Source organism: Equus przewalskii, chromosome 2, assembly GCF_037783145.1.
Source record: "Equus przewalskii isolate Varuska chromosome 2, EquPr2, whole genome shotgun sequence".
NCBI classification, from domain to species: Eukaryota; Metazoa; Chordata; class Mammalia; order Perissodactyla; family Equidae; genus Equus; species Equus przewalskii.
This window is the reverse complement of record NC_091832.1, coordinates 27,787,420-27,805,766: the sequence shown is the minus strand read 5'-3', so window position 1 is coordinate 27,805,766 and position 18,347 is coordinate 27,787,420. Positions and strand designations below refer to the sequence as shown.

At 40.2% G+C, this 18,347-nt stretch overlaps 1 protein-coding gene across 17 annotated transcripts in view; it reads right to left on the bottom strand.

Annotated features, from left to right (window-relative positions):
• Positions 1-1,706: 1,706 nt before the first annotated feature.
• EYA3 (EYA transcriptional coactivator and phosphatase 3) overlaps positions 1,707-18,347 on the bottom strand; it is a 100,018-nt gene continuing 83,377 nt past the window's right edge. For all 17 annotated transcript variants that reach the window (XM_070610553.1, XM_070610542.1, XM_070610545.1 and 14 more), the window contains 4 exons: positions 16,285-16,399; positions 15,146-15,267; positions 7,421-7,521; positions 1,707-5,369 (listed from right to left, as the gene is read on the bottom strand). In XM_070610553.1, the coding sequence (XP_070466654.1) occupies positions 5,289-5,369; positions 7,421-7,521; positions 15,146-15,267; positions 16,285-16,399 (419 nt within the window). In that variant the 3' untranslated portion in view covers positions 1,707-5,288. The remainder of the gene's footprint in view (positions 5,370-7,420; positions 7,522-15,145; positions 15,268-16,284; positions 16,400-18,347) is intronic.

Sequence of the window (18,347 nt, the reverse complement as noted above, 5' to 3'; positions counted from 1 at the left end):
TGAAGGAGAGCTTGTAGCCGCTCTAGAGGCCTGGAGACAAGGATGACACAGAGATGAGGCTTGGGAGCAGGGAGAGGCTCTGGAAAGGTGCTGCTGGTACTTTTCACGTACAGAATGGTAGAGGCAGAAAGGATCTCCAAGGTCATTCAGTCTCGTGATTTCCAGACTTAAATTTCATGGGCCAGTAAAATGGCCAACATGGTTGCCAACTTTAACAGAAAGGGCATAAAACCTACCATTATCTTCATCATCTCAAAGGATATAATGGCCTCAGAAAAATTACCGTTCTTTCAATTGAAAACATTTAAACACACACATAAAAGTGAAATTATAATTTTTCTTAGAGAATATCAAGGGTTGAGAGCCCAGAGGGTGGGCTGAGTGCTCAATCCAGCCTCAGACATAGGTTCTAAGGGTTTCACTAAAATGTTTGCTACGTTTACTTTCCCACACTTCTTCCTGTCATATGTGGAGATTAGGCTCAGGAGAGATGTCATATGTGCCCAAACAGAAGATGTGTTTTAGGCAATTCCCCACTCTCCCCTGAGAAAATCCAAAAATACGTGTTTTTAATTTTTTGGCTAAGCTCTCATCTATACTTTCCAGATGAAATTCTCAAATGATGGTAATATGTAATTAAATCCAAACAACGTATATAGTATACTACCTAAAAAGCTGTGGAATCCAGCAGTCACTTCATTTGTATATATAGTTTTAAAGTCTACAGAATCAAGAATTTTAAAATGATGAGCGACATTACTTGCAAATAGAAATTTCCTTTGAAGATTCCCATCAGGAAGTTTTAAATGTCAAGAAAACTGTTTTTAAAGAATAAAAAAACTTCCTGAATTACTAATTCTTACCTGCGAGCAAAAGATTTTTGAGACATGTACAGATGTTATACTTACTGGAGGGGGGAGATGGAAATGTCTCCTCTTTGGGCTTGAAAAGCAATCAGTACTCTAATACTTGTATTTATGACCAGGTAAGGACATAGCAACTAACAACTTTGCTTCACCTACAGTGTGGTTCAAAATGCGCACATTCTGATGAAAACAGTTAAAGCCTAGAATACAAGGCAACCACCTCTTTCTGGGGGAATTAATTTGGGGAGAAATTTATCTTATAGTCTGACATGTATAATACTCGGAAACTAAAACCGAATTCTAGTCTCCTTCATTGAAATAAAACGCAAAAGGATTCTTCTTGACTGTTTTCCAGACTAGTGAGGGACAGTCAGACCCAAATCTCAAGAAATGAAAGGAGGAAAAGTAGTTGATGGGTGTGACATGAAATCAGGTCAAATCAAACAAGGTTTAATATCAATTTGTCAGTTTTATTGCTTTTGCATTTTAAGCTCAGCACAGCAAGGTATTGACTTCTCTCTTTAATAATTAAATTTCAGCACATTTGACAGCAAATGAAATCTATTATTCTAGACCTAAACTTTAAAAAGCAATATATTTTAGAAACAGTTGAGATAAACTTTCCCTTGCAAGTTAGTTTAAAATATCTTTTATTATCCCATGAACATTTATTTATACCAGATCCTTAGATTTTCTGTTTTTAATTTTTTGGTGAAATTAACGACCCAGTTACTGAAAGGGTGCCATCTTTCTAACGAGTTCTTCAGATTTTATATGGAGCCCTACTCAGCTGGGCAACTGGGCTGATCCTATTCAGAAAAGAGACAGGAGCAAACTGTATAGAAAATAAAAACTTTATTTTTTCAAGTTTATAAGATAGTTCCCATTACATACAACATTATGGTCAAGGACTCTACAGCCACGAATGCCCGCAGTCACATAAATATATCCAATCCAATCAATGCCTCTTCCTGCCAAATGAGGCATCTGAAGTCCAGAGGGTCACGTTTTGAGTAGAAGTCGTCCTTAATGGGGTGGCTCCTGTCAGTGCATTAGGAACTAGCCAAGGAGCCTTGCTTGCTGGAGCTATCTGACGAGAGGAGAGGAAGGGACAGAGGGCCTGCCGATCGGAGATGGGACAGAACTAGATTTTCTCTCTTGTCGTTTAAGATATCTTAGAATCTCAGAATTCAGATTTGGCTTCTGTAGTATGAATATATGAGGAGTTCCAATTTTTAGATGAAAAAGGCAATCAATTTAGTGGTAAGAAATAGAAGCCTGCTTAATAGGGGCCCTGACTGCCCCTTTCTGCAGGAGCAAGGAGAGGAGGCTCATCACCCCTTGGCTTAGGCCACTGCTCTCCCAGGAAAAGGAAGAACAGAATAAGGGCTCTGCCCCTATATTCCTCTTCCCAGTTCAGTGGCACTGACAGCTATCAAGGTAGTGAACATCTAGAAGCTCTACATGGTGCAGCTGGAACTTGCCAATCAGATTCTACTTGGAACTTTAAAGCTGAGATGGTGTAAACTGCGAACAAGCTGTGGCACAAGTCTCCTGGGACACTAGCTTTGCCCCCCAACTTGAAGAGCAGAAGACAGGAAGACCCCAAACCAAATAACAGCCCAAATAGGCATCTAAAGCTGGAGCAGGCATCCATTCTCCTGGTCACCACCATCTGCCCCAGGGGTAGAGACAGGGTGATGCTAAGGCACAGTCAATTTTACATTCGAAAGTCAAGCCACCTCTTAAACCCAGGACACACCTGACAACTCCAGATCCTCTACTAGAGAGAGCTCTCACCATGCAATGTGCAGACCCATCTCATGGAACCCACAGTGCCCAGCGTGGGGAAGGACTCATCATGTGGCTAATTTGGGACTCTTTCTAGTAAAGACAGCTTCTCCGCTGACGAAAGGACCCAGAGTATCCTTTGGCCCTCAGCTTCCAACAGCTCTTGGTGCTGCCCACTTATTTTCCTTTCCAGATCTTTGTGCTGGGGAGGAGGAAAACAGGGTCAAAGAGGAACACTGTGTTCCCTGGACAATTCATTTTAGAAAGAGGAGCCAGGAAGCTCCCGCTTTCTGTCTGCCCTCTAAATGAGGGCACTGACAATAAGAACAGAGGCTGCTCTGCTCAGAGAGCTTCTTCACCTCTCTTAGCCAATTTCAAGTTTCTTTTGCAAAGACCTGAGCTGGGCGCTCAGGGCAGGAGAGAAAAGGCCATTGAAAAAGGAGTCTGCATCATATTCTAGGGATAAAGAGCTTCTCCCAAAGGGCAGGGAGAGAAGTGTGGGTGTGTGGGACCTGTGTGCATGATGGCAGTGCCACTCCACAGCCTCACAAGCCTGAAGCACAGCACCAACAGGGTGGCCTGTGTCCAGGGCAAGAAACCAAAAGCTATACTGCTAGCAGAGGGAGGGCTTGGGACCTGGAAGAAAAGACCTAGCCTAGAGCCTTCTAAGATCAATTGTCAAGCAAGGCAGAGCAGCATCTGGGCAACTATGCTGAACACAGACCAGGGAGGGCTGGCCTCAGACTATATACCTCCATCCCCTCCCCGACCCCACCAATGGAAACAAGGCCAAAAAGACAGCTAAGCAATGAGCACTGACTTCAGCTCCTCTCCACAAACCTCTTCCCTAAAATTGTGAGTCATGAGGCACTTTCTCCTTCAGTTCTGGAGAAATGTGTATACCAGCCTTTCTCTGCTGCTATCTGGGTGACCTAGCATTGGGAGGAGTCTGGCTTCTGGTGCTGCAACGTCTCTGGAAATGGATATGCCAAATCTCTGGGGACAAGCAATTACAGCTGGGCCTGGCCAAGTGATGCCTCCTATTAAGGACCCAGACTGCATCTCTCTGAGATGCTTATATAATCACCTTTCTCTGTGCAGCCTGGGAGAGGCTGAACTTCCTCAGCTCTAGGGAAGTTTATCCTGCTTGAGCAGATGCCCACGTAGGTCTTGGAAGGATGAAGCATCGACAAGCACAGCTGGGCTGTAAGGATGGGACCGGTGCCTGGCACCTGCCATTCTTCTCAGAGGCCAGGCAGAGAGAGATTCCTGCATTTGACCCAGGGTTAAGTAAGTTTTCAGGCGTGGAACAGGGGTCCAATACCCTCATTTAAATCAGGAAGGTCTTTCTGGCCTTCTGGTTTCCCATTTTAGAATGGAATTTGAGAAGCAGAAAGGGTGTTCCACAGGAAAACTGGATTTTGATCACAGCAATCTCTTTAGTTTCAGAGATCTGGGTAAATATATGCCCAGAATACCCTTTATAGGCCTTTAGGACTTCACAGGAAGTCAAATACATTGGTGGTTTTTGCCAAAATGTAGTTATGAGCCAATTCTTAGACCTGATTTAAATTCTTGGGTCCAAAGCCCAGGGGTGGCCAGAGCTGCACAGAGGTGATGTGAAGTACAGAGGGTAGGAAAGGGGCAAGAGCCTAGCACTGATGACTAAGGAGGCCGTAGGGGTGAGCATCTGCAGGAGGAAAAGGAGAAATCTTGTTTCAAGAGCCAAAGAAGCAGAAATTCGTAAGAAGCCTTAGTCCTTTCTCTCCACTTTGGAGGTAAGCCCCCTGGGACACAGTCTTCGAATGAAGAGACAAGCTGAAGGCTTACAATTTACTAAGAGGAGGAGTTTCTAGGGTTGTGCCATTTGGTTAAAGGGGAAGAGCGACTGGAAAGGGGACTAAGTCTTCTAGGATGGGAAACACCAAAGTCTAAAGTTAATCAGTGTCCAGTGCCCCGCAGTTCAGCAAACTAGGAGATGGAAGAATGGAAGAAAACCATCCTAGAGAGCAGACCACTGGAGCAGCTAAAGAGGTGCTACCGTCACAGAGAGGTATTTTAGATATTTCAATTACTATTTTCCAAGGAAAGTTTACACACCCCTTTCTTGCTAGAAAAAGAAAGGAGGGAAAAGCTGCTTCAGAGACCAGACCCTTGCCTATAAAAATAACATACACATTCACTGGGAATATGTCCTACAGCTAAGAAATTAGAAAGACTGCAAGAGATGTTATTAGAAAAGTCCGCCGCATTTATCTTATCACCACAAGTTAATAGCAGTTCTCAATCTGGTCATGGACTAAGGGTGCAACCGCCCCAAGAATTTCCTTTTCTTCATTTTTTGAAACAAAATAAAACAAAACAAAAAACAGAAGAATTCAAAGCACTGTAGCTGCAGTGAGTCTATGTTCTCTCTCAATCCAAATGTCTCCCGCTTCTGCACGAGGACGAACACGGGGCTGCAGCTCCTCTTAGCAAAAACAAACTTTGTCCCTCGCAGCTGTTGGTTCGGATTGTGTTCTCGCCAGCATTCCATGGAGAAAGAGAGAGAGAGATTTCCCAGTTGGTTCCAGTCTCTAGCTCCCTTTAGGAGTGAAAAGGAGCTCATGGGGAAGCTCTTCATTCCAGTTCTTAGAGAAAATCAAGCTCCAAAGCCTGGTGGAGGGACACCAGGTCTCCATGGTTTGTGATTCTCCAGAAAGGCATGTTGTGCTGGAAGAGAGGGGGACAGCTGGTTAACCCAACTTCTTTTGGGAGCTTATATTTACCCATACCCCTTCCTCCAGACTTCTCCCCAACGTACTTGGTAACCCCCTCTGCTCCTGGCTACCTCATAGGGCTGTCAAAGGGATAAATTAAGTTTTATGTATAAGGACTCTGTACACTATAGGACACTTTATAAATTTGAGAGATCTTTTTAGATTTCAGTGGTAACTCTTGCTTTTATGAGATGTATCTTGTTCCAGCTACTACAGAGAGTCTTTGGGATCAAATAAAATGACCCACACAAGAAATTAGTAATATAATATTATGTTTTCTTACAGATGGTCAATTTCCTCTAAGTTTCAGAGCTACAAGGCCCAAATCTTGTCCACGACCAAGATGCAGAACATACAGATCTGGGAAATGATAATCCTATTTATTATGTGGTCAGAATCACATCCAGAATATGTGCTGTTCTGGAAGCTGTATTTTAAATAATGGCTTTGAAAAGTTCAAGTGTTGGAAATCATGTTCTATGAAGCTGAAGGAGATTAGTTTTACTGATGTCTTGCTCAAATTGGTTGCAAGTTACCCAGAATACTAAAGTCCTAGAACAGTTCTTTTGGCAGGTAGCTCAGTGTTTTTTCAAGCCTATTGCTCAAACATAATATTTAAAGAGCTTTTAATATACAGAATGGGAAGCAGACTTGTTATGTTATGCTCAGGAGTGCCAGACTAGGACGAGGATGTGAAAATTAGAGAGAGAAATTTTAGTTCAATGGAAGGAGGCACATCCTAACAGCTTGGATTGACCCCACAAGAGAACAGGATACATGGGACGCAGTCTCCTTATCCTTGAGTATATTCAAGCAAGGACTAGAAAGTCTTGTGTCAAAGAGGCTGCAGAAAAGATCCCTCACAGCGTAGAGGTTGAATTGGATAGAGCTCTAAGGTATTTTCCAATGGAGATATGATTTCCAGTGGTAGACGATTACAAGCATCAGCTTAGAGACACCAATTCTACTAATGACTTGAATTGTTCTTTATCTCTCCCACTCCCTTCTTCTTCAGACCAAGAAGCACTAATGCCTACATCCACTGATGTCTTCCCCAGAGGGCCAACAAGCACTTTAGAATCAAAGCTTCAGAGATAACATGTAAAAAAAAAAAAAAAAAAAAAAAAATACAGGTCCTTGAATTGCTACATAAAGTGCCAAATGAAAAAATGAAAAATGAGGTAATAATACCACCTGATTACCAATCTCATAGTTCATTAACAGTTGCTGAAAGTTTGTATGTTAACTGGATGAAGAGAATCGGGATAGGTGGTCCTAGTTGCCAACTCATTGCCTTCACATCCAAGAAATAAGAGAGGCTGGAAAAACTGGGGTAAAGAGGAAAAGAACTTCTGAAGGTCCATTTGCAGATGAGGAAACTTGAAGAAGATAAGTAAATTGTCCAAAGTCACACAGCTAGTAAATGGATGAGATCTGAACCCGTCTGATTTTAGATTCCATAGCCAAGAGTCTTTCATCTACTGTTTCCTGTATTAAGAAGGGATGACCTGGAGTTGGGACCTGCATAGTGAGGAAGCTAACATCAGAACAATCTTTCCAGGGCTCAGAAGCAAGGACTTTCTCTAAGCAACTCCCAATTGACTATACTGGACTTTGAGAATCAGAAGCCTGGAAAACCAGAAAGATTTACCTTTTTATAGTCAAGTCTCATGCTCTTGAGAAGGTATTGCCCTCTAAGATGAAGATGGAAGATGGGGCCCACATCAGGTTTAATGATGGGGGTCTCGGTAGCAGGGCTGAAAGATTTTCAGATTTTTGAGAGGCAGGGAGGAGGGAAAAAGGGAGGACCTAACAACTTATAAGGAAAACTCCATTTGGGGAAAAAAATGACCCTCTTTCTCGTCTTTAAAGAAAAATGGGAGTGGAAGAAGAAGAAGAGAAAACACTGTAAAGGCACAACAGATTGTTAAGATTTCTGAGTTTTACCATTTTTCTAACTGCTCCATGCATTCCTACATAGACTATTTTCTTTACCATGGTTACCTGTTTGGCTGCAATTTCTTCATCTCGTCCATCTCCAATCACTACATATGTGACTTTCTTTCCAAATCTTGACACAATTCTCTCAAAGCAGCTCTCCTTACCTGATGAGAAAAAGAAATTTCCTATTAGACATTCCTCCCCATCTTTTTTTCAACACCAAAGAAAAGGGCTGCTCCAAGACTGACCTGCCTATGCTTAGACAAAATAAGTTGCAGTTCATGTAATCTGCTTGGCGGGGAGTAGGGCTGGCAGCTAGAGATCCAGTAGGCCCCCTGCCCAAAGAATGTGAAATTGTGCCGTCAAAACAACAACACCAGACTTTTTAAGCATAGTGCTTTCTAAGTTATTTTAATGTTCTCATTGAAGGTAAAGTCCCTAAGATCTTAGCGTGGGAGAATTTTCACAAACAGGAGGCTAAGGCAGTGTGAAAGCTGTGCACACCGCCTCCCTCTTCCATTCTCCTGTACTTTACAGCTTACGAAGCAGTTTTCAAGTTATTCTTTAATTTAATTCTCAAAATAATCCAGCGAGATGGTACCATTCCCTATTTTACAGATAAAAATGGGGCCCAAGGGATTAGTGACTTGCCCCACATCACAAACAAGCTAGTGGCTAGACTTTGGGTTCCTGATTCCAAGTCTAGGTTCTGGCCATTGTGCCATGATGAAAGGATGATTTCTGAGGGAGAACTATTTTAGTGTAGGAAAGAGAAGCGAAAGCATAAGACCCTGATTTCTTGTTAGTAATAAGTAATAGGCAAACAGCCACTTCCCTCTAACTCTTCATTTTCCAGAAATGGTCCTAGGCATGGGCCTTATGTCTTTCAGCAGGGGAGGAGCCCCAGAGTACTAAAGAATATAGCAGCAACATTTGTCACATCCAGAATTTCCTCATTATTGTCTATTGTAACTACAACTGAGATAATCTATCACTGAAATTAAATGGATGATTTAAATCCACTGCAGGGGCCGGCCCGGTGGCACAGCAGTTAAGTTCGCACATTCTGCTTCTCGGCGGCCCGGGGTTCACCAGTTCAGATCCCGGGTGCAGACATGGCACCACCTGGCAAAAGCCATGCTTTGGTAGGCGTCCCACGTATAAGGTAGAGGAAGAGGGACATGGATGTTAGCTCAGGGCCAGTCTTCCTCAGCAAAAAGAGGAGGATTGGCAGTAGTTAGCTCAGGGCGAATCTTCCTCAAAAAAATAAAAATAAATAAAATAAATAAATCCACTGCAGACAGCTCTGAGTATCTATCTGATGTATGTGGCAGGGTATCAAAATTCAAATCCCATCTGGAAACAACACCTAAAACATACACAGGTGATATTGCTGTAGGAAAAGACACTTTATTTGCACAAGCAAACAAAAAGGAAATTATTTCCCTTGCTCTTTCTTCACCGACTCTTTATACTTTATTCCCCTGCTTCTGCCACCTTCTTCAGTTAAGCAAGGTCCTAACTCTGCTTCCTTCTTCATCCTGATCCATTAACCTTCGCATCCTTTCTTCTTGCCAGATCCAGAGACTGAGCACTAGAGTTCCTGTGTGAATGAGAAAAAAGTGCCTCCTCCTCCTCCAGGCACTTGAATGCCATCTGCTGGAAAACTGTTGTAATAAATACACAAATCTAAGATGACTACATCATAATTGACAAGAACCTACACATCCATACTCAGAAGTCCTGCCTGGCACATCTAAGCAACTGCAAGTCTTGGACATCCCTAGCCCAAGTGACACCTCAAACCAGATGAACTAGTCACCTGGACGAGACTCTAGTCCACTTTGGGCTTCAGTCTCCCACTTAAAATACAAGGTTTGGCTTAGGTGAACTTAAGTCCCTTTCAGTGCTAACATTTTACAATAGCACTGTCATGACTTACATTCTTACCAGGCATTCAACTGATGTTTGCAGAATGAATGCATATTAATCTCACAAATGATTCAGTAGATGACTGTAGTCCCTGTCTTGAGGCTGAATTCAAACATTAAATAATTCAACTAATAATGAATTCTTATTTTGTTATGTTCAAAGTGTTTAAGAGTTCTTTGTCTAATTCCATTCCAACCACTACATCCTTACAACCTAAGCCAACCTCTGCTAGACCCACAGTCAATTTATCATCTGCCTATAGAAAAAAAAAAAGTCAGATTTTAGACTTTTTTCCTAAGACCCAACAAGGCGAATGTCTCATATTTAGAGGACAAGGACATAGAGATGTTTTCATGACCTAACATGTAATGATCAAGGATAAAATACACTTAGGAATGTCTCCTCTGAAAGGATTAAGAGACTGAGAGAGTTATTAACAGCTCAAAGCAAAGAAGCAGCTACATGAAAAAATGACTCTAATACAGTTGGTAAATATATTTCCTCCATTTTACACTCTCAAAACAATCCTGGAGATGAGCTTTCATGTTCAGGAGGATAAGGCCAATGACTAGTCAGCTTACCAAATGTCAAACAATTGAATCTACAACTGCAAAACCAACCAAGCCTTTGGAGAGCATTAGGTTCCTGGGTTTCCCCTACCAAAAACATTTTCAGAAATGATTTTGAGAATTCTCTTTAAAGTCCAAGATCACCACAATTCTGAAATCATTTCAGAGAAACTGAACAAATATTTCCTCTCCTTGCTCCCATTTCACAGTTCTGTGAAGAAAAGCCTCAAGCCTCTCACTGGCTACTATGGTGCCAGGTACCACCATAGCTTCGCAAATTAGCTCTGGATATAAATGAGGCTGAGGAAAATTACCAAATAAGCACACACAGTGTCAGAGGGAATAAAATCATCACCACTGGTTTGATGAGGCTTTGGGTGCCAGGACTCAGTATAACAAGCCCTACAGAAAATCTACCTTTCAGGTGTGGGAGGCTTAGTGAGTGCTCTGGGTTCTTGTGAAATGCACAGTAAAGCAGTGGCAGCAATAGCAAAATCTGAAAGCGGGGAGGGGACACATTAGATATATTCCTCCCCTAAATCTCTTGTAAATGAAATAATTCAACATACAAAAAAGGGAGAGTAATAAAAATAAATGCCTGTATTCCTACCACCAACCCAGCTTTGTCAAATCTCAACACTTTGTAGTTGCTTCAGATAAAAAAATAAATGAATGAGATATTACAGATTTATTTGAAGCTTCCTATGTACCCCCTACCTGACATTATGCTTCTCCTCTCCTTTTTCTTTGTGAGTATATATTCATAAACAATATATGGTATTGTTGTGAACATTTTTAACCTTTATATAAATGTTATATACTGTATATATCTATCTGCAATGTGTTTTTTGTGTTCAACATTGTTTTTCATATTAATCCTTATGGATAGATGTAATTTTAGTTCATTCACTTTTAACTGCTATATGGTACTCCATTGTGTGAATAGATCCATTGATCCATTTTCTGTTCACAGACAGGCTCACAGATAGGCTGTTTCCAATTATTTTCTATTAGGAGCAATATGGCATCAAAAAAATCCTTATATATGTCTCTTTGTGCACATGAGAATTACTCAAGGGCAGAGGCTGGCAAACTTTTCTGTGAAGAGTCAGACATTACATATTTCAGGCTTTGCAGGCCACATGATCTTTGATGCAACTATTCAACTCTGCTACTGTAGTGTGAAAGTAGCTATGGAAACAACTGGGCATGGCTGTTTTGATAAAACTTTACAAAAACAAGCAGTGGGCAGAATTTCGCACATGGGTTATAGTCTGCAGATCCCTGCACTAAAGTATGTATACCTAAAAGTGGAATTGCTTGATCGTACGGTTATGCACCCCTCAAACTTGACTAGACATTGACATACTGTTCTCCAAAAAGAGTTATATCTATTTTTAATACTATGTGCAGAATAAGTGTTCCCATTTCCTTGATAAAGTTTGGCACTATCAGATTTAAATTTCTGTCAATCTAATAAACGGGAATCGCATCACATTTTAAATTGCATTTCCATAATTTGCAGATCCTTAATTGATGAGGTTAAGGAACTTATCATATGTTTACTGACAATTTGGGTTTCCTTTTCTGCAAACTGGCTGTTTCAAGGTTTCTGCCTACTTTTCTATTACCTGGTTTGTTGCTTATTGATTTGCAGGAGTTCTTTATAGATTCTGTGTAGTAATTAACAAGTAAATGTGTTGCAAATATCTTCTCCCAGTCTGTGGCTTGTCTTGTCACTTTATGTCATCTTTCATTGTATATAGAATTGAAAGCTTCATGCAAACAAAATGATCATTTTTTGTTCTTTTTGTACTATTTTGGGGGTCTTTTAAATGAGATCCTTCCCTACCTTAAGGTCATACACATACTATTCTTCTAAAAATATTTGCTTTTTGTGCTAAGTTGTTTTATCCACCTGGAATTTATTTTTGCCAACAGTGTAAAGAAGGAATACAATCCTGCTTTTTTCCCCATATGGATAACCCAATTATCCTAGCACCAGTGATTGGAGGTAAGTTCCAAGAGGACAAAGGATTTTGTCACTGCTATATTCCCAGTGCCTTGGCAATGTCTGACACATAGCAGGCACCATTATCATCTTTCCTCATCTAGTGGGTCATTTCCATATGCATATAAACTTGTTAAAATTTTTCTTATGTTCGAAAATCCGCTAAAGCCAATATACCCCTCCAGTTACCGCCTCATTTCTTGCTTCTTCACAACAGGACTCTTCTCAAGTATTGTCATATAGTTGCCTTCTCCAGCTCCTCTCTTCTCATTCTCTCTGAAACCCATTCCAATTAGGGTTTCATGCCCATCACTTCACTCAAACTGCATGTCAAAATTATTAATGGCCTCCATGTAGCTGAAGACAACCTTCAATCTCCAGGTCTTATTTGACCCATCAGCAACATCTGATAGAGCTGATCAATTTCCCTTCCATCATCTTTCAAGACACCATTCTCCCTGTTTTCTTCCTACCTCATATACCTTTCCTTCTGACACTTTTGCTGATTCCACCTTAAGATCCAAACATTTAAATATTAGAGGGCCCCGGGGCTTAGTTCTTAGACCTCTATTCTTCTTCATCTGCACTCATTCCTATGATCCTATTCCTAAGATCACATGTACACAAAGAACTCCCAATTACTTATCTCCAGCCAGTACCTCTCCTTAGACTTCCAGAATCAGATATCCAATTGCCTACTTGATATTTCCACTTGGCTGTCTAATAATTATTTCAAAGTTAATGTCCAAAACTAAACTCAATCTTTCTACCATAGCCTTCACCATCTCAGTAAATGACATCTTCACCCTTTCAGTTGCTTAGGCCAAAATCCTTGGAGTCACCCTTTACTTCTTTTTCTTTCACACCCCACATCCAAACTATCAGCAAATCCTGTCAGCTCTGCCTTCTTAATATATCCAGTAACTGATGACTTCTCAAACTCCATTGCTACTACCGTGGTTCAACGCCACCAGTGGATTATTACAATAATCTCCTAACTTGACTTCCAGCTATCCTCCTCAAGACTCTACATAGCAGCCTGACTGATCTGTTTAATGTGTAAGTCAGATCTTGTCACTTCTGCTCAAAACCTTAAAATAGCATCTCAGCAGAATAAAAGTCAAAGTCTTTAGGATAATCTCTAAGGGCCTGTAGTACCTCCTCACCCTCTCCTTTGAGCTCTGTGACTTCATTTCTCAACATTCTTCCTCCCTGGCTCTTCCCTGAACATGCCTCCAACCTTGCCCACTTGCTGTTCCCTGTCCTTGGCATGTTCCTTCCCCCTGTAAATGCTACTGGCTAACTCCCTCACCTCCTTTAGGTCTTTGCTTAAAAGAGAGCTTTTCATTGATGCCTTCCCTAACTACCCTATTTAAAACACGGCCTTCTCGCCCTGATTGATTTTTATCCACAGCATTTATCACCATCTGACATAGTTTGTTTTACTTACTTCCTTGTTTACTGACTGTTTTCACCCACAAGGGGAAAGAATTTTTGTCATTTTTGATCACTGCTGTATCCCCAGTACCTAGAAAAATGCCTTGCACATAAAAGGTGACCAACAAACATTTGGTGAATGAAGAAAAATAAATGTAAATAGGACTTGGTAGGCTTGTAACTTCCATAGATCTTGGGGTATAAAAAAAATCAAACCTATTTTTTATGGAGAAAGCTGATCAATAGGCACGTAGTAGATTAAAAAATGAGTAACCATAGCTCATCTTCAAACTTCAGGACCCTCTCCTTTGCCACAGTGGGGAAGTAGGAACCGTAAGCACAGACTAAATGGTCTGCAGGGGTAAGGAGATGGTGGTCATATTCCTTTCCGTGGACCATGTGCAGCACATAAGGATTAGTCAGACATTCTATTGACTTATCAGCAGAACTAGCTGGTTTTGTATAAATGTGGTGCCAATTTATTAAGCGAATATTTATTGAGTACCTACTTCCTATACTTGGTACTGAAAATATTTTTAGGAGTTAAGAAGTACCTTCATATACACAGTCTTATCTGATTTTCACAACCTCTCTAGTAGTTTCTCATTTCACATGAGAAAACTAAGGCTCAAGAGATAAAGTAATTTGCCTAAAATAAGAGCCAGTAAGACAGGCAGCTGGGACTTGAATCCTATCTTTTTTTTTTTTTTTCGCCTTTTCAAAAAATTGTGGTAAAAAACACACAGCATAGAATTTACCATCTTAACCATTTTTAAATGTACATTTCAGTAGTGTTAAGTATACTCACATTGTTGTACATATCTCCAGAACTTTTTCATTTGCAAAACTGAAATTCTATACCCATTAAACAACAACTCCCTATCTCCCCTTCCCCAACATCCCTGTTAACCACCATTCTACTTCCTGTTCCTATGAATTTGACTACTCTAGGTACCTTACATAAGTGGAAACATATGGTATTTGTCTTTTTGTGATTAGCTTACTTCACTTAGCATAATGTCTTCAAAGATGACACACGAGGTAGAATGTGACAGAATTTCCTTCCCTTTTAAGGCTGAACAATATCCCACCATATGTATAGATCACATTTTCTTTATCCATTCATTTGATGGACATTTGGGTTGCTTCTACCACTTAGTAATTGTGAATAATGTTATTAACACAGGTGTGCAAATATTTCTTTGAGATCCTGTTTTCAATTCCTTTGGATATATACCCAGAAGTAGGATTGCTGGATTATATGATAATTCTATTTTTAATTTTTTGAGGAACCATCATACTGTTTTCCATAGCAGTTGCACCATTTTACAATCCCATCAACAGTGCACAAGGGTTCCAATTTTTCCATATTCTCGCCAACACTTAGCAGCGATCTTAATGGGTATAAGAGATTTGACCATTTTTAAGCACACAGCTTAGTCCTGGATTTTTAATCTAGTGTTTTTTCTATTATACTATACTGCAGTGCTCTCTCTGTGAAAGAGAAAGAGAAATTTTAAACAAGGCAAAAGTAGATTTCTAAACTAGATATTACGTTCTTTCAAATATTATATTATAAAAGGATAGAGTATGATAAGTTTTAAGTCCAACAGACTTGGATTTGAATTCTGTTTATGTAAGTTACTAGTTGTGAAGCCTTGAGAAAGGTATATAACTGCTAAGCTTAAACTGCCTCATCAGTAGTATCAGGAGAAGACTGCTGTGAGGATTACAGATATATATAAAGTGTCTAACAGAGGGATTGGTAAATAATCATAGCATCATAAGTAGGAAGTATTACTGTAAGGCCAGTGACTAGAAACAGAATAGAAACCATACCAATTTTGGTAGCACTATAGATGTTTTCAATGGGAAATATTTCTCCTAGCCCGTATAGGAGAACCTTGGCCAGAGCTGGAACCAGCTGGGTTGTAGTGATCAGAACATTCACACAATTCTTTCTAGAAGGCAGAAAGAGGGAAAAGAAAAGAAAAAGGTGAAGCCAAACCAACCTGGGAGCAAGAATTCAAATAGGTCTTCTCTTTAGGATCTAATTATTAAAAATTAACCTCTCTTTAGGATCTAATTATTAAAAATTAACCTCGAAGGGCCTGGTGTGATACTTGCTCAGTGGCAATGTTTAGTTATTGCTATAATTATCTCAGATTTATTTATTTTCCATATTAAAGGACAGAGATTCTATAGTGGGCAGAGTAGCAACTTAATTCTTGCCTCACTTCCCTTCTGACCATTCTAGCTCACTGTACTCATTAGTAAATACCACCAACCCAGGTCACCGATACCACACTCTAGAAAACAAAGACTTTCAGTTACAGCACTATTTCATCTGAATGTGACTCAGACCTTAAGTGAGATATGATTTAAGTCCTCTCTGCTCTTCATACACAGCAACACAGATTCCAGAATACACAAGAATTTCACAGGTCCTTCACCTTCAGGGATATCCACCCCTCGGTGTTATTTTACTGTTTGCTCTACTAGGTTGCGACTCGGAATTCCTGCTTTGAAGGAGCGAGCAATAAGGGTATTGGTGTGGATAAGACGGATTTTATTTCCCATTCTAAGCTTCAAGTGGAAATCGCCTTAATCTGCTTAATGTATTCTTTTTCTTTTGAATCTTGCTTTCCTCAGTAGGTTTCGGTACAGTTCTTTGGAGCTTCCTGTACTTAGGATATTTGTGATATTCTTTGATGTCACCAGGCCCATCTCCTGGGCTGGAGATTATGGGTTACTAAGTTTTAATTTTGTGAGCAAAAAGTAAGGGGAAAGGAAAAGGCTTTTATATACAAATATTCTCTTAAAACTCTAAGGTGTTGCCTCCCACCTAACCTAAATACTTCCCTGCATTATTTAAACTCCTCTCACCCTATCCCAAACCCTATTTTAGCCTATCCCAGACTGGGGTAGGAAAGAGTGTGTCTCTGGGAAAATGAGACCTAAAAGAACCATTTCCATACCTGGACTGAATGAGAAGTAAGGACTTTAACGCAGTTCCTAACCAGGAATCTGTTAAAACTTCAATTTCTGCTCTTAGTCTCTGCAGTGCTTCCTTTCTTTGGGGACTGAGGAGGCCTTTGGGAATAAAAGCAGACACATTTATCATTTGACAACATATCCTTGCTGACATTGAGGAAGCAACTTCGAAATTCAATTTAGAAATAGGGTGAGTCATTGAAATATTCTACTGAGCTAATGTATTTCTCTTCTTAGTAAAACCCTAGAGTAGCCCACTCAAAATGTCTTTTTGACCTTCTTCACCAGAATGTTTTGCTAGGAGGGCACAACTACAACAAAATCAGTTGATAGAAATGTTGTGATTATATTCTGGCACAAGCTTTCTCATCACCAACAAGTAGCATAATTTGCAGACTGGTGGACCATACTTCAAGTATCACTGCTTTAAAGTGACATCAGGGGGCTGGCCCCGTGGCCGAGTGGTTAAGTTTGTGCGCTCTGCTTTGGTGGCCTGGGGTTCACTGGTTTGGATCCTGGGTGCGGACCTAAGCACCACTTATCAAGCCACGCTGTGGAAGCATTCCACAGAGAAGAACTAGAATGACCTTCAACTAGGATCTACAACTATGTACTGGGACTTTGGGTAGAAGAAAAAAAAAAAAGGAAGATTGGCAACAGATGTTATCAGGGCCAATCTTCCTAAAAAAAAAAAAAAAGAACCAAGGGGGGAAAAACAAGTGTTATAGCAAGAAGAGTCCACAGTATTTCCAGTCTCTTTCTAAAGAAACCAAAGCCTAGGGAGGAAAGGGGGGGCTGCCTAAGATTACACAGCAAGTTAGTGGCTTTTAGTCTCAGAAGTCTTTTCACTACCATACACCGCTCCCATGGTGCCTGTGCTTTCACTCCTTTCAAAACCATCAACCTGAGATTCCAAGTTGAATGACCAACTCTCTTGAATGTCATTTATTTGTATTGTACTTACTTCTGCAACAACTTCAGCTGATAAGAGACTAAAACACTACTTAAGATCAGACAATTAAGCACAAAACAAAACAGAATTCATCTAATGGAGTTTATCATCAGACATGAGTTATAATATTCAAAAAATACACTTGGCCCTGAATTTTCTGTATTGAAGATAAAAAGAGAAATCCTGTATTCTATTACCAATACTCCATAAAAACAGAAGGCACTCTATAAGTAGAATTGCAAATAATTTGTTTTCAGCTTGATGGTTTCACAATGCAAGCCTAGAATTAGATGACTCCCAACATTTCTGATAAAATAAAACAACAAAACCAGTACCTATATGTTACATATGATATAAACATAAGTATACGTGTCGTATACTTAACTAATAATATGATGTAGTACTTATGCTAATTCATATTTTATAAAATATAGGTGGACATTACTTTTAATATGTTCCCCAGGGTAGGCTCAGGGGATTCTCACAGAGGGTTATTTCACCACAGGAAATCAGGTCCAGGCACTCACTGGGCAGAGAAAGGATCAGATACTTAGGTTATATATGGAAACTAACAAAAGAAAGGCTAACGTCTGTGAGAGGAAAACCAAAAAGATTTGGAGTTGCCAAAATAAAAAGTACTGGCTCTGAATCATGAGGGAAAAAAAGCACTAAAAAGGGAAATCTGAAAAAAGTCAATTAGATTCCCAAAGCCCAGATGCCTGTGATTTTTATCTGGTATTAGAGGGCTATAACAGGAATAAACCAAACTGATCTTTGAAGCCCTATTTTTACTCTCTGCACTGTAAGGCAGCCTGGTACAGTAAAAGGGCTCCTTTGACCTGGGGTAATATACCTCTAGGCTGTCTATGGAATCTCTGAAACTTCATGCAACATTTTGTTTGTATGTAGATGGTTTGAAGGTGATGGTTCACAGTTTTAAATATCTTCTCCTAAGGGTTATTCACTAAAAAAAAGAACTACATGAATGTAAAGTGCACTGGACCAAGAGTTAGGGGATGTGGATGCCAGCTGTGGTATGGTCACTAACTTACCATGTGACCGTGGGTAAGCTGCCCACATTACCCTCATGATGGA